The following is a 16,162-nucleotide window of genomic DNA, read 5'->3' as shown; positions in this document are numbered from 1 at the left end:
CCACTCATATACACACACACACACACACACACACACACACACACACACACACACACACACACACACACACACACACACGTGTGGATATATACATGTACACATGCATACACAAACATACACAAAGCTGTGTAAACCAACCATAAATAACCAATCTAAATCTTATATACATAAAATACAAGATGACAGAAATGCAAATGAAGTGAAATGAATATCACAGAATGTAAGGTGCAGTTGCAGTCTGACAGTGGGAGCAGTGTGACAGTTCAACTGTTTAGGAGGGAGATGGCGAGGGGAAAGAAATTGTTCCTATGTCGGGTGGTCCTGGTCTGCAGATCTGATGATGATGAAAATAAAAATTTTTTAAGCACTGCGTTTTGGCACAGAATTCATTACATCATAAAACGAGGGTTTAATTCTTTGATTACCGAGAGATGGGCTCTGGGGTAATTCCCATAACTTCGAGGGGAATAAACTTCTGCTGTTTTTGACTTGTGCGGGCACCCGTATTTTCTCCTTGTTACCAAGGCAGCCAGGAAGAAGCTGTGAGGGGAGCGGACCGTGAGTGTAGCTATTTGTTTAACCTTCATATGCCAAACTTGGGCGTGTAGGCAGTTTTCGTCTTAGCTAAAACACTTTACTGTGTCGTTTCTTTAGTTTTTACATTAATAAATGACGGCGTTAGGGTGTTGAACCGCTCCAAAACTTAATGTTAACGAAGCTAACTAAGTTCATCTGGATTTGTTGCTATTAGTCGGGTATGCTTAAAACCCATTTCGACAATAACTGCAAACGCGTTGCTTTGTCACTTTTTCAGTTCTTCATAATAAATAAATAAATAAATAAAAAAAATTCTAATGCTACCTGTTGCTTTTGTGGAAAGAGCTTAGCTTTTGCCTGTTGTTGTTTTACGAGACGGCCTGGAAAAAAACAACTTAAAGATCAGAAATGCCAGTGACAAACCATCAAACAAAGGTTTCCTTAATTGACACTCCATCCCCGCCACGTCTTTTATTACACAGGAGCAGCTATGAGCATCGAAAAAAGTTGAGCAGTTCTTTTTTTCCAACTTATTTGGCCACCATGGGCACCGCATCCTCTATGGTGAGCCCAGGAGAGGTGATCGAGGACGGGTATGGAGGTGAAGGCGGGGAAGCCTGTGAGATACCCGTCGAGGTGAAGCCCAAAGCCCGACTACTGCGCAGCTCTTTCCGCCGAGGACCTCGTGTGATTGGGGCCAGTTTCAAATCCACAGCATCTGTGGATCTAGAGTATGCTGCAGAGTATGAAAGACTCCGTAAAGAGTACGAAATCTTCCGTGTCAGCAAGAACAACGAGATCTCATCCATGCAAAAGAAGGAAGCAAAGCTGGATGAGGAGAACAAGAGGCTGAGAGCCGAGCTGCAGGTGAAAATGAACAAAATGCACAAGGCTTATTCTAACCTCACTGAACAAGTTGTGGGCCTTTGGATGATTTAATGTTATGGTGGGATGCTGTTATTTTCAATGTCACTACAGGCTCTGCAGAAGACCTACCAGAAGATCCTCAGAGAGAAAGAGAGTGCTCTTGAGGCAAAATATCAAGCTATGGAGAGGGCTGCCACATTTGAACATGACAGGGACAAAGTAAAACGTCAGTTTAAGGTACATCATAGATCAATGCCAAAGTTGGTATTATTATCAGATTGATACTAGTGATCAAACATCCTCAAACAGTGCCCACTATGAAAAATGAATCTTTTTGTGTTGACTAGAACGTCTATTTTATTTATAGCTTATAGAACATTTAAACAACAAAAGCTGACCCAAAGTGCTTTACAGACAGGGACATTTACATTCCAGGTCTCAAAAAAAAAAAAAAACCAGTTTCAAAATATATGAAAAGATGAAAGGTGTGTTTTGTAGCGTTAAGTAATTATTGTGAGAAAAGTAAATATCTTAGTCTCAGTGTTTCAGTAGTCATTAGAATGTGTTCAGAATTTGCAAATCTATTGACACATTGCTCCCTGCTACATAATCTGGCTTTATAGGTTAAAAGTATCAGAAATACTGGCCCTGTGTGTACTTGGTATCGGATCTGTACTAAAATTTGCATTTTCCCACAGCACTAGTACACCGCATCATGCCTCATTTCACAAGAGGATAAAAGTTCATCCTCATACCTCACATGTCTTTTTTTTTAACAGTCATCAACAATAAACAAGCATAAAATGATCAAATTTGAAGTAAAAGTCAGTATGATAGGATCCATTCATCTTAGTTGACCCAAAATTTTGGCTCTGGTTGTCCAAGCCTTGACACAGTTCTGTGCCCCACAGTTTGAGAATGATTGTGGCATTGCATTCTTTTTAGTATTCACATTTGCAGCTTTAACCTTTTGGCAAAATCACCACCAGATTTTCCGGGAGACAAAAGAAAAGGAGATACAGGATCTCCTGCGTGCTAAAAGGGACTTGGAAGCCAAACTTCAACAGTTACAGGCTCAGGGCATCCAGGTTTATGACCCAAATGACTCAGATTCAGATGACAACCAAACCACTGTCACTGGTAAGACAAAAATTCACGCTATTGGGGACTTTCTGTTATTAAGCCGTTAATCTGTTCTGCATAACTTTTCCTGTTCAGGAACACAGGATTCATTTTCTGTTAGCATACCTCATGTTTAGGATTTTATTTCTTTATATGATGATAAAACACCACAATGATTTATTAAATGTCTTCAGCTGCAGGAACACAGTGCGAGTACTGGACTGGCGGTGTGCTGGGAAGTGAGCCCTCTATGGGCAGCATGATGCAATTGCAACAAACATTCAGAGGACCAGAGTTTGCACACAGTTTAATAGATGTGGAAGGGCCCTTTGCTAATGTGAGCAGAGGTAAGGAAACTTTTGGAGGGAAGAGTCTGTAGAAAGAAGAATGATATTATGATCTGGACTGCAGTCATTGCATATGTGTGTCCCATTGTGGCGCCAGCAGCACTGGAAAATTAATTCTACTTTCTGAGAAACTGACCTCTAGATGACCTAGTTATTATGATTTTTTTTATTAACATCATTCTGTTTGCATGCAGGTATTTTTGAAGCACATTTTATCTTCATGGGCATGACTTGTATATTTTACCATATGTGTCTGTCTTTGTCAGATGATTGGGATGCTGCTGTGGCGAGTCTGTTGCAGGTGTCACCCCACGTTCCCCAGGCCTTGTGGAGCAACACAGTCCGCTGCTACCTGATCTTCACCCAGGAGACCAAAGCTGAGCTGGATATTTTTATAAAGGTCGGTAAGATGAGCACTGTAAAAACTGTAAATATTCTGTTTTCATGTGATGTTGTTGTACCACTATAATGCTGCCCACTTTTACGTGGCTGTTTCTTGGACATGGCTTAAAGTAATAAAGAGATAGGACTGTAGCGTTATATTATGAAAGGCTGAACTAAGCTAAGATAAAAATGAATGACTCGATAAATATGCCAATAAAATCATTATTTGGATTTTTTTTTTCTTTTTAATTTTGGACATTTTGTATTCCATTAAGTCAGATCCACTCATAGAAGTTTAATTAATTCAAATTAAAAGAAAAAACAACAACTTGATTTTATCTTTGAGAAAATCTGTGTGTGGGATCGTGGGTTTAAAATGGCAATTTTTGTGAAAAATACCTTTAACCTTATTATATCCTTCTACCTTATTATTAATCAGGTCTGGGAAAACTGTGCTTAATGTTTTAATTGCAGAAACACACCTCTGTATTGCGGCGAATATGTGAGAGTCTAGGCCATTTCTACCTTAATGTCTTCTTCCCAGAGGAGAATGCGGCTTCATACGCTGTAGAGCGCAAGCAGGAGATTGAAAGGAGCTCTCTGTGTGTTCTTCTTCTCAAATCTACTGTCCCTAGGTATGGTGAGTTTAGGAAATTGATAACCTTATAATAAAGTTTGCACACAAATTTTTTTTTTTCAGAGATTAATGAAGGTTTTTGTTTTATATTTATGCATAATACATTGCCGTAGCTCTGTGGTGGAGGATTGTGAAGAGGCTTTTGTTAAGAATCCAGATGGCCGTCCGTTGGTGCTGTACCTTAGGACCGAAGAAGATCACAATTTAAATGGACCCATCAGGCAACTGCTCGAACGGGTCAATGCTGCAGACAAGGCTGCTAAAATCAAGGTACTTATATGGTTAATAATTTTAGCAAAGTTTTTTTAGTTTCAACCCATTTCATGCAATGCATCAGTATAAATAAAATAATAACTGTGGAGAAAAAGCAGATATTTTTCTGATTATTGTCTTTAAATGCAATCTAATACTGTGTCTGTCCCAAACCTGTTTTGAACATTACTAGGTAGTGGATCATAGTGGCTCTGCAGAGGAGGGGGCCAGCCTGATTTATGCTCAGCTAGAAAAAATCATCAAGCAGGTACAGACTGTCATTTAACATCCTTATTTTTATCAATTCACAAAGCTTAAAGTCTATGGTATAAGAATTAAAACTGAAACCTTTTTTTGTCTGATTTTTTTTCTTTCCTGCTTCGTCCAGGAGTTGCTGGGTCTTGAAGTAGCAGATGTTGAGTCTAAGGACTCTGGGATGGACGAGGGGTGCGAAGAAGACTCGGGAGATGTGCTGTGGGACCTACATGATGAGCAGGAGCAGATCGAGGCCTATCAGCAGGCTTGTAGCGGCACCACCTCACAATTAAGCTTCCAGAAGGTACTTCAGTTCTTATTGATCCCTTCAACCTTATGATTTTGTCTTCAAATCCTACTTTTCATTGATATTACTAACGCTGTGATGCATCACTGACCTCAGTATATAGATCGTTTGAATGACATGATAGCTGCTCCTCCTCCAACACCACCTCTCCTGGTATCTGGGGGTCCAGGCTCAGGAAAATCGCTTTTACTCTCCAAATGGTAAGAACTAATTTCTTCAGTTAATTATAATGTATACGTCATGAATTCCTCTTAAATAAAACTGTTGTAAGTCTTTAATAGGTTTCCAAACTTTTAAGCAGTACATTTAGAAATTTTACAAAGTAATTATAACCGTTCAACCTTCTCTGTTTTCTTTGTATTGTTGTAGGGTCTTTACCTTAAAATATAAAGCGCCTTGAAGAAACTGTTGTTGTGATTTGGCGAAATATAAATAAAACTGAATTGAATTGAACTCTCCAATCACTTCAGGCCAACACTCTTGCACCCTTGGAAAAAAGAATCTTGTTTTATATTATATATTAAATGGACAAGTATGTTCTTTCTACTGATCTGGAATATTCTGGACCCTGTGCATGCTTTGCCTGCTTTGCTAATTATTTTTGAATTACCTTCAGGATCGAGCTCCAGCAGAAACAATCCCCCAACACCTTGTTTCTGTATCATTTTGTTGGTCGCCCACTTTCAACAAGCTCAGAGCCGGTTCTCATTATCAAACGCCTCACAGTTAAAGTAAGGGATATCTCTGATTGCTTCTTGTTAATGCTTTCTTCCACTGATGACTCTGCATTATTAAACTACTGAAAGAAACAGTTTTTATTTCTGTCTGTTTTCAAACAGCTGCTGCAGCACTTCTGGTCCATTTCTGGCTTATCCATGGAGCCCAGTAAGATCTTAGAAGAGTTTCCCCGCTGGCTTGAAAGACTGTCAGCGCGCCATCAAGGAAACATTATCATCATCATTGACTCCATTGACCAAATACAGGTTAACAGCCTCTACAACTATATAAAACTCAAAATTCAACTCAGCTGGGTTCACTCTCTCTGCTGTATATTTTTGTCTGTACTACTGTTTGTCCCCTTTTGCTCTAGCAAGCAGAAAAACACATGAAGTGGCTAATTGACCCTCTGCCTGTCAATGTCAGAGTGGTGGTGTCTGTCAATGTAGAGACTTGTCCTCAGGCTTGGAGGTAATACACACCCGGTGAATTCCCAGTATCCCAGTATTGGTCAAAATGGCTATTCATATGCTTTTCTGCAACTTTGTGTATTTAGGTTGTGGCCCACACTCCACTTAGACCCACTGAGTCCCAGAGAGGTCAGGAGTATAGTCAATGCAGAGTGCCAGAGCATGGATCTCAAACTTACTAGGGATCAGGTCAGTTGTGACCCTTTCACAAGGTCCCTCAAAGACATTTAAAAATCCTTAGCAGCAGTATGTTTTTTAAAAGATTGTGACACCTGAATGTGTGTATTTTGTTTCAGGAGAAGAAGCTGGAAAGGCACTGTCGCTCTGCATCGACATGCAATGCATTATATGTCACACTGCTGGCAAGGATGATCACCAGGTTCACCACTTCTGCTTTCACAATTATAAATACATTATAAAAAAATATATAAAGGAGTAAATGAATGAAAAAATAAAAACCTTCAAATCCAGCATGTATACTCTGCAGAGCCTGTTTGGCCCTTTTTAATTATTTTAATTTTAATTGTTCGCTTCACAAAGTAGTAACCTTTTAAAATATATATACACCTCTTTTTGAATAACTTAGATTTTGTTTGTTTTGTTTTGTTGCTTCCTAACAGTAGATCCTGTGGGTTGCTGGAGAAGAGCCTGGAGCAGTGTCTGCAGTGTCAGGACACCATGTCACTTTACCGCCTGGCACTCAAAATGACATTGAACTCTCTCAGCACGGACAGAGAGCGCCACATTATGAGAGAGGTGACTTAAACACAGATTTTCCCGTCCTTATTGCTTTTAGTTTGAAATATGTGTGTAATTTAATTTGGCATCAGAGAAACACATACCCTTTCTGGTTTTAATGTGAAAGTGAAATTTTTTCTTTATTTGATTTTTTTCCCAATGTGTAGCAGAGGAATAGGTGATTGTTTTTTGTCTGCCTTTAGATACTGGGCCTTGTATGTGCCAGCCATAATGGAGTGAGTGAATCAGAGGTACTAGATCTTTTCCCAGAGGTAGAGTTGCCTGTCCTGTCCTCTCTGCTGTACCTCTTAAACAGACTCTGCATTGTAACACTCCGTTGTGGACTCATCAGGTTTCAACATCTACAGGTAATTAGGCTTCTTAGTCGGTAAAATTATACAGCAGCATCAATTAAAACAAAATGCATAATAGAATTTTGCTGCAATTTTGCAGTTTTCATCTTTCTGTGTTTCTGACAGGCCTGGGAAGCTGTGAGGCTAGAGTTTCTGGCTGGAGGAAGTAGCTCCACCACTTATAGAGAGAAACTAATTCATTACTTCAACCAGCAACTCAGGTCCTGCAGAGATCCACACAACTCACACTGCTCTGTCAGAACAACTCATATCAATGTATATGTGTGTGTGTTTTTAGCCAGGACCGAGTGACGTGGCGTGTCGCAGATGAGCTTCCCTGGCTGCTCCAGCAGGAGGAGGACAAACCTAAACTGCAGCTCAGCCTCTTGAACTTGTTTGTCTCTCAAAATCTCTACAAGAGGTACATGTTAGTGTTGCCTGAAAGCATGCATACATACGAGGCATTGTCACAAAGCCTGATGCATTTCTTCAGCTACTTTGCCAAAGATGTGCGTTTTCTTTTTTAGGGGTCATTTCTCTGAGCTCTTGGCCTACTGGCAGTATGTCGGCAAAGACAAAAGCTCCATGGCCACCGAGTATTTTGACTCTCTGAAGCGCTACGAGAAGAGCTGCGAGAGTGAAGACAGCATGACCAGGCTCGCAAATCTGTATGAGACTTTGGGACGTTTCCTCAAAGATCTGGGCCTCCCTAGTCAGGTAGGGTGAATGGCTGTAATATTAAAAACACTATGTTTATTCCTCACCACACATCTTTTCCTGCCTAGTCTTAAAAGGCTTAAATTTTGCCTACATTGTCTGAAGAAGTCTAATCTTTTTTTTTTTCCTGCTAAGAATGAGCTCATGGTAATTGTGTATATATCTGATTCTGTTTATTTTTTATTTGTTTAGGCTGTAGCACCTTTACAAAGGTCTCTTGAGATTAGAGAGACAGCCTTGGATCCAGACCATCCCAGTGTAGCTCGCTCTCTGCACCAGCTGGCTGGAGTTTATGTCCAATGGAAGAAGTATGGAAATGCTGAGCAGCTGTACAAGCAAGCCCTTGAGATAAGCGAGAATGCCTACGGCGCCGAGCATGCCAGTGTGGCTCGAGAACTGGAGTCACTCGCCATGCTCTATCAGAAGCAAAACAAGTAAACAGGACTCTCTTGGGGCTAATGTTATGAAATTGCCGTTAATAGTTGCAGGTGTTTCAGTCAGGCTATATCTTCATTAAAGACAAACACCAGCTGTTGTGATTATTAAAAAAAATTCAAATCACACTCTCCCAAGTCAGGATTCAATTAAAGAAACACATTTAACAGCTAACACCTGGTGCTTTTGTTCAGGTATGAACAAGCGGAGAAATTGAGGAAGAGGTCTGTGAAGATCCGTCAGAAAACTGCTCGACAGAAAGGTCATATGGTGAGTGTCGTTCTCAGATTCCTACACACTTAGTCATACTCCTTTAATGAGAGATATTGGATGTCTATTGTCTACTCCTCCTTTCAGTATGGCTTCACTTTGTTGAGGCGGAGAGCCCTGCAGCTGGAAGAGCTGACCCTAGGAAAAGACTCTGCAGACTGTGCCAAAACTTTAAATGAACTGGGTGTTCTTTATTACCTCCAGAACAACCTAGAGTAAGGAAACAGCGCCTAGCATGTCCACAGATTTTGCTATATAAGATTATAGATTCTCAATGCCCTCAATGTATAGTTCCAGTCTAGTACCTGTACTTCAAATGATCAGTAATGTGTTTTTAAAAAAAAAAAAATTCCATCAGCACAACTAAAATCCTTCTCTTTGCCCTCACCAGTGCAGCCAAGGTGTTTTTAACCCGCTCTTTGGAGATGCGCCAGCGGGTCCTTGGTCCTGATCACCCGGACTGTGCTCAGTCACTCAACAACCTGGCTGCACTGCACACTGAAAGGAGAGAATATGAAGCAGCTGAGGACATGTACGAAAGGGCTCTAGACATCCGCAAGAAAGCCTTGTCTCCTGACCACCCTTCTCTGGCATACACACTCAAACACCTTGCCATGCTCTATAAACGCAGAGTAAGACAAATGGCACTCACATGATACTTTCTGTTGATGTCTTGAATACGCAAATGATTTCACTTCATGTGTTTTGTTCAGGGGAAACTGGAGAAGGCTGTTCCACTTTATGAGCTGTCGCTGGAAATCAGGGAAAAAAGTTTTGGCCCCAAGCACCCCAGTGTAGCCACCGCACTGGTCAACCTGGCAGTAATCTACTGCCAACTGGTGAGACGTACCATGCTTCTGTTGTCTCAACTATGTACTGCAGAATTGCATACCTCAATAAAAAAAGGGACCAAGTTTTCATTTTACTTGAGAAAAAAATAGCTATACCCGACTTTCAAAACATTACATTAAGGAAAATGTAAATCAAAATAGATTATTATGAACATTTATTCACAAAATAAAAGTACTTCTTATACATTGTACATCAAGGCGATTGGCAACAGTCAAATCTTTTCTTTCTAGGCAGCACACTGAAAGAGTGATCGATGCTTTTATTTCATCCCGTCTGAACTTCTGCAACTCACTTTATGTGGGAGTCAGTCAGTCGTTGCTCTCGTATCTGCAGTTGCACGACTGATAACAGGAAATCGTAAAAGACAGCATATAACCCCTGTCCTGGCCTCACTGCATTGGCTGCCCATGTCTTCTAGAGTTTATTTTAAAATTCTTATGTTTGTTTTTAAATGTTTTCACAATCTTGAACTGCCTTATCTCTCTGAGCTTCTCCATCCCTACACACACTGTTAGTCTCTTTGGTCAGCTGGCCAGCTGCTCCTGAAAGTACCGAGATCTAAAAAGGAAGCTCAGAGAGGACGGGGCTTTTTCTATCATGGCTCCTAAATTATGGAATAACTTGTCCTTGCATGTTAGAGAGGCCCCTTCACTGTCCACTTTTAAAACACATCCTAAAACCCATTTTTATTCTTTGGACTCGGTGAGATTTAGTTTTTCCTGTAATTACATTAATTATTAATTAATTAATTATTTTACTTTTTTCGTTTTTGTGTTTTTTTTTATTTATATCTTATGAATTTACATTATTTAGTTCCACTGTAAAGCACTTCGCATCAGCTGTGGTTGCTTTAAAGTTCTTTATAAATAAAGATGATGATGATAATGATGACTTATATGGGATTTTTACAGTTACAGTTGTGAGTACTACTCTTGAGTACTGCATCTTAGAAACAGCTGGTTAAATATTTAAAACTTTATGTTTATTCTTTATGTTGTGATCCTATCTAATGTTATATTTACATTTTTTACTCTCACAATAATAAATGTAAAAAGTACAATTTTCTTCCCCCCTCAACATATTATGATGCACATAGAATGAGTATGTAAAGCAGTAATCGTAAAATAAAGGCAGGTAAGGGCAGTTACCTCTGCTAGCAAGTAAATTACTTATAATACGCATATTTAACTTATATTGAACCAGTGAATTTAAATGATTTGTATAAATTTTTATTTGTCATTCAACTGACTGTTAACATTTTAGGTTATGCAGAGCAAAACTAACTGTGATTTCTTTTGTGTCTTTGGCAGAAGAAGCACAGCGATGCCCTGCCCCTTTATGAACGAGCACTGAAAATCTACGAGGACAGTTTGGGTCGCTCTCATCCACGGGTTGGGGAGACCCTGAAAAACCTGGCTGTGCTAAGGTACATTAGTGAGTGAGATTTAGCAAAAGTGTAATTATGAATAATATGTTATTGGTTACGTTATAAATTTTATTTCTTAATTTACATTCCAATCTAGTTATGAAGAGGGTGACTTCGAGAAGGCAGCAGAGCTTTACAAGCGTGCAATGGAGATCAAAGAGGCAGAGCCATCATTAGTGTGTGGTAACGCCCCATCTCGCCATTCCTCCAGCGGAGATGCTTTTAGTGTGAGAGGACCTGCTCCCCACCCACATGCTCAGAGGTGACCCTGCCTATGTGTACTTTGCAGCTGATTAGTAATGGCTGTTTGGACAGCTCTAACTATTATACAGTGTTACTGAAATCCTTTGATTTTACCAGAGCTAATTTACAAATCTAGTCATCACATGCATCACATGTGGTTGAAGGTACATAGTGTACCTGCCAAAAGGAATGTGAAGTTTACAGTATTCATGTTTAAAACCTGCATATCTGCCAGGGGTGTTTAGCATGTGTAATACACTTCAGAAATCAGTTCTTTAACAGGCTTTAAACTCAGGTTTACACTACACTAAACTCAAATTTCAGCTTAGCCTAGATTTATTTGTGGGTATTAAGTCACTCCAGCCATAAAAGCATGCTTAATTATGACCAACATCGTATGGCATAACAGGTTATATTATTATATTCACATTTAAATGTTAGTTTTTCAATCTAGGCATTCAAATTGTTCCGTGTGAATCATGCTAAACACCCAGTACAAAAAGCTGTTAGTGAGAACATGCAGAAGAACAAATATTAGAACGTGAACTATCTCCTGATGATGATTAACACGACTGTCAGATCCCAAGCACTTTTTGTTTTTAAATATACATTGTTTACATTATGAATTTTATATATATTTTAACATTTGTTACATACAATGCATATCCAACAGTGTTTTGAGAAAGGCAAACTTGGACCATTAAGTAAAACACATGTCTGAAGAATCATTATCTGTACCTGATTTAAGGCTGTGTTTATGCAAAATTAAGTGCACATGCATTTATTCATTTATTCAAAATATTTAAAGGTTTTTACCAAAGACATCACTGTGACATATAAGGCTTCAGGTACAATACATTAAGGCCAAAAGGGAAACATTGTACCAAAACCTATTGTCTTGCCACGTATACAAGATACAAAACGTTTTTACTGCTTGCATCTCTTCATGTATTAATACCATGTTAATAACATCTGTAAAAGCTGTATAGGAAAATAACAATAAAGTCCAACATGTCCATCTAATAAATACTTTATTGAGACAACTTGAACATTGTTCTGTGATGTTACAGGAAACATTTCTTCTTTTTTTTGTGGATGTTGAAAAGTTGGGACACACATTCGGCAAGCAGAACACTAAATGATATCTTCAGGTTTATTGATATGTAATTAGAAAATCTTCCCATTTCAAGTGCTAAACACTTTACCATGTCAGCAAATTACATATCTGATGTTTGTTTGTGTGTGTGTTTTTTTTCCTGTGTGTGAAATACCATAAGCAGCATTTATCATGCATTCCACATCTCCAGCGGTTAGATGAACTCATTCTTTAACTGCTTGTATCGTACAGCAACTGGCATTTTCACAATGATGTTGGAATGAACAGGCAAGAAAAGGTTAGTCTCATATTAACAGCAGAAAAGCACCTTCAGATTGTTTCCTACAGTTTTTTCATCTGAGCCATTAATTCTTCAAGGCTCTGTTCAGTCTCCTCCACTGTCTCGCCATCTGCTTTTTCCTAGTTCAAAGACGAGAAAACAATCCAGAGAATGTTGAATCAGAATTGAGTTGAATTGGCGTCATAGTCAAGACAAACACTAAAACGTTACAACAAAATGCCGCTTTTTTAGAAATTTTCTTCGAGCCCAACAGTACTTCACAGTACTTTCATTTAAAAGTAGTATGGAATGAAAGTAAAACTGAAGAGTCGCTAAAAGTCACTTAGTGCTGTAAATATTTGACGTCACCATTATTACTTGAGCCAAAAAAAAGTATTTGATATAAATGTCAGTATATTTTTTTAATTCATGAGCTTAACCCATACAGGGCTCCTAGTTAGGTGTTTCAAAGCTGTGGTATCTTAAAGAGTACTAACCTCAGTTGGAATAGTATAAGCCACTGTGATGCCTTCTGGGAGGTCGGGCACAGTACCTGAAGCAGCCTTTAACTCTTCTTCAGTCACCTCTGATACCAGTTCAATACCTGCACAGCACATTTTTGTATGTTAACGCACATTAACATAGAAAAATCCACACAAACTATGTTACAGTTAGGACACTGTACAAGTTTCTTTTGCTCACCCCATTCATTGTCTTCATGTACAACCTCCTCCTCTTCCTGTACGACCTCCACTTTGGGCCGCTCTGCTTCTTTCCTCTGAACAGAAAACCAATGAGTAAGGTTAGCTTTTCTAACACTATATAAAAGCACTGAGAATTGAGAATTTAATCAGTCTTGTAATCCTGTTACATGAGCAAACAGTGAGCATGCACACCTTGTACTCCTCCTGTTGTCTCCTGCAGTGACGGTCATTACACTGGGGGTTAGCTTTCATTGCCATGGCAGGGAAGAAGTCCTGCATGGCATTGTAGCCAAGATAATAACTGACAGTACCAAACTTTAGAAGATATCTGGAAGACAAAACATTTAATAAATTCTATTGAACTTCACTTTACACTTTTAGATTTGAACCTGCCCAGAAAAAAATGAAAATAAACCTACTTGAGGACATTTTGCACAAGGAGACCTGCCACAACTCCCATGGTTGTTGGTAAACTGGCAGCACACACCCCCTCCCGTTTTAGGGTCTTCTCATCAATGTTGGCTGCCACCACAAGTGGAGGAGCACACTAAGAGAGAGTGTGTTATATGGTTTTAGAATGCAACTACATTTTTCTGTAAGAGCTGGACATCATCTTATTGCAAAGATATGTTGTTGTTGTTATTTAAGCATGAGCATACAGCGAAGCAGGCCGTCTCCCCAGGAATGATGAGCTGGATGTGTCCTGACACAGCATTCTCACTGACACCAGACTCCATCCAGATCTGACCTAGTTCATTGCAGGCCTGAAACAAACACCAAAATGAATTCAACTTGTAAGAGTGACATGTATTTTTTTTAAATCTCTTTTTTTGTGTGACATTGACATGTATACACACTCACTGTATTGATGGCCATTCTGGCCTCAAAGTTGTCCACACAGCTCAGGACCAAATCCACTGGTTTCCCTTCTTCCAGCCCTCCATGACTGAAAACACACAGAGTTATTTGCTGGTGCAAAAAAAGGGACAGAGGAAGAAAACTACATAAAATATACAATATGAGTCCTAACCTGATACGATCCATGAAATGTGTAAAATTTTCCATTGTAGTAATGTTGTAGTTATGGGTTTCAAATGACACGTCTGGATTGATGTTTCTGTTTGGGGAAAAGGGAAGTTACATAAATTTGAAAGAAAGTGAATGGCTTTAGTGGAAAAGTGGATATCTGTTAACAACAGTGTACCTGAGTGTGTGTTCTGCTGCTTCCACTTTGCTGAGGCCTGCTTGGTGAGGCTGGAAGAACAGCCTGTTCATATTGGCCAGCTCTACTTTATCATAGTCAAAAAGGAGCAACTGGGATGCCACAAAATGAGAACAAACCATGGTAAGGGTAAAATCAGCACAGATGGACATGGATTTAAATTTAAATCAAGTAAAAGTGAAAGATAATGAAAGCTTCTATTACCTTACCAATGCCACATCTAGTGAGCATTTCAGCTGTCACACTGCCAACTCCCCCAACTCCAACCACAGCTACTGTGAATGTCCGAATTCTCTGTCAACAAATTTATAAACAATTTGTTTATGTGTTGAGGTTGAGAAACACTCACATTTCTCAACACAAAAGCCTCTAACTTTGCTTTGATAGCTACAGTTGTGATTAGAAATTTACATACACTCATCGTGGGGATGAATGTCATTACGTTTGGGCTTTTCAGCTTCAACCCAAATCAACAGCTAGATGGTTGAACCTTGACAAAATTGGGTGTTCCAGCAGGACAATGATCCCAAACACACATCAAAACTGGTTTTGGAATGGATAAAGAAACTAACATAGGCTGCTGGAACGGCCATTCCCAAAGCTCCGACGTCAACCCTGCTCAAAACGTTTTAGTTATATTTACATGTTCAAAATAAACTATTTTCTATCTCTCTATTTAAAATTAGTGGACTATCCCTAAAGGCTGGGTCTGTGCCACGAAACCAACAAATTTATATTAACTCTACCAATTAAACCAAATATCCAGTGAGAGTTATGGCAAAAACTTGAGATTCAACTAGCAGAGAGATATTTAACCAAGTATTAGTACTAGTAGTACTTATTTATTTGCTTAATGTATGTTTTGAACCTATGTGGATTAGACAAAATCCAACATAAATTCAATCTTATGAACCCAATTTTTGTTTCGTAAATGATTAAAGATGTATCTTACGATCATTCCACCCCAGAAAAAGAACAGATCAAAGAAATCATTAAAAGCCCCAAATCACCACGACATTCATGGCCATAATAAGTGTATGTAAACATCTGTATGTAATCATGCTATTATGAATATCGGGTTTGGGTTTCTATATACATATATCGCTAGATAAAAGGTAATTTAATGTTGTATCAGCAGTTTGTTTTTATTTCTTATTATGAAATATGAACACTTGGAAGGGAGAGCAACTAGAAACTGTGCAGTATTAAAATAAAAAATTTGAACATACCTCGTAATCATCTACGATGCCCATTCTCTTTAAAGCCATGAGGCGACTAAAATAAAAACACAGCTGAGATTAGCTTGTGGTGTATGACTCACAGGAAGTCGTCGGCTCTCAACATAGTGAGCCGTCTACACAAAAATCAACTAAAAGGCATATAATGAATACATTTAAAAAACAAACTTACCTGTACGGGTTGGAATCCACAACTTCGGCGCTCATTTTGTCAATTTTCGGTCTATTTAGTGCCTGACTGTGAGCATCTTCCGCGGCACACCGCTTCTGCTTACACTTTATCAGCTCATTCTCCAACTCTCTCACCCTCAACTTCAGCTCCTCCACTGTCGCCATCAGGAAAACAGTCGAAGGCTAAACTATGTAAAAGAAATAATAATGTTGTAAACAAAAACGTAAATTTATAAAACCCACAGGAATCGGCACAGAAAGTACACGTCTTCGCTGCTCAAACCAGCTGTCAGGATGTGTGTTCCCGTTAACAGTGTTCGTGCAGAAAACGAGTACAAACACCCTACAGTGTTCCCGCATCACCAGTGGATTGTTTAAACCTTTATTTTATTATTTTATTTTAGTATTGAAAATCTTCTAGTCATTAGTTTTTAAAGGTTTTATAATTTTATGAATTTGTGACAATAAATTAACTTTTAAGGGGCGTTACCTCGTTGTGCCTATCGATAAACGGTCCGACCA

The 16,162-nt window shown here is 39.0% G+C and overlaps 2 protein-coding genes across 2 annotated transcripts; one reads left to right on the top strand and one right to left on the bottom strand.

Moving 5' to 3' along the window:
• Positions 1 to 521: 521 nt before the first annotated feature.
• Positions 522 to 12,177, top strand: nphp3 (nephronophthisis 3). The gene is made up of 28 exons (XM_031732516.2): positions 522 to 558; positions 1,020 to 1,404; positions 1,516 to 1,641; positions 2,394 to 2,544; positions 2,721 to 2,873; positions 3,140 to 3,273; positions 3,732 to 3,892; positions 4,008 to 4,164; positions 4,340 to 4,414; positions 4,535 to 4,705; positions 4,805 to 4,908; positions 5,325 to 5,439; positions 5,548 to 5,691; positions 5,799 to 5,896; positions 5,982 to 6,084; positions 6,192 to 6,274; positions 6,516 to 6,651; positions 6,837 to 7,001; positions 7,113 to 7,207; positions 7,285 to 7,407; positions 7,514 to 7,703; positions 7,896 to 8,137; positions 8,333 to 8,408; positions 8,496 to 8,623; positions 8,800 to 9,040; positions 9,122 to 9,247; positions 10,571 to 10,686; positions 10,784 to 12,177. The coding sequence occupies exons 2-28, from the start codon at positions 1,081 to 1,083 to the stop codon at positions 10,950 to 10,952; spliced, it is 3,906 nt and encodes a 1,301-aa protein (XP_031588376.1). The 5' UTR covers positions 522 to 558; positions 1,020 to 1,080; the 3' UTR covers positions 10,953 to 12,177.
• On the bottom strand, positions 11,944 to 15,973 carry uba5 (ubiquitin-like modifier activating enzyme 5). The gene is made up of 12 exons (XM_031732517.2): positions 15,642 to 15,973; positions 15,461 to 15,506; positions 14,436 to 14,525; positions 14,214 to 14,323; positions 14,040 to 14,126; positions 13,871 to 13,955; positions 13,669 to 13,773; positions 13,429 to 13,556; positions 13,202 to 13,337; positions 13,008 to 13,083; positions 12,803 to 12,909; positions 11,944 to 12,445 (listed from the first exon to the last, which is right to left on the bottom strand). Exons 1-12 carry the CDS (start codon positions 15,803 to 15,805, stop codon positions 12,368 to 12,370), a joined length of 1,212 nt encoding a protein of 403 aa, XP_031588377.1. The 5' UTR covers positions 15,806 to 15,973; the 3' UTR covers positions 11,944 to 12,367.
• Between the last annotated feature and the right edge of the window lie 189 nt (positions 15,974 to 16,162).

This window comes from Oreochromis aureus, linkage group 9 (genome assembly GCF_013358895.1).
Source record: "Oreochromis aureus strain Israel breed Guangdong linkage group 9, ZZ_aureus, whole genome shotgun sequence".
Classification (NCBI taxonomy): domain Eukaryota; kingdom Metazoa; phylum Chordata; class Actinopteri; order Cichliformes; family Cichlidae; genus Oreochromis; species Oreochromis aureus.
Note: the sequence above shows the minus strand (reverse complement) of the source record. Positions and strands in the feature narration are given on the sequence as shown.

Excerpts from the sequence above, each read along its gene's own strand:
- uba5 (XM_031732517.2), bottom strand. The coding sequence starts at position 15,805 with ATGGCGACAGTGGAGGAGCTGAAGTTGAGGGTGAGAGAGTTGGAGAAT. Across the intron at positions 12,910-13,007 it reads ACATGAAGACAATGAATGGG|GTATTGAACTGGTATCAGAG; the intron begins GTGAGCAAAAGA and ends TGTGCTGTGCAG. Across the intron at positions 12,446-12,802 it reads CTTATACTATTCCAACTGAG|GAAAAAGCAGATGGCGAGAC; the intron begins GTTAGTACTCTT and ends TCTTTGAACTAG.
- nphp3 (XM_031732516.2), top strand. The coding sequence starts at position 1,081 with ATGGGCACCGCATCCTCTATGGTGAGCCCAGGAGAGGTGATCGAGGAC. Across the intron at positions 7,408-7,513 it reads TCTCAAAATCTCTACAAGAG|GGGTCATTTCTCTGAGCTCT; the intron begins GTACATGTTAGT and ends TTTCTTTTTTAG. Across the intron at positions 8,409-8,495 it reads CTCGACAGAAAGGTCATATG|TATGGCTTCACTTTGTTGAG; the intron begins GTGAGTGTCGTT and ends TCCTCCTTTCAG.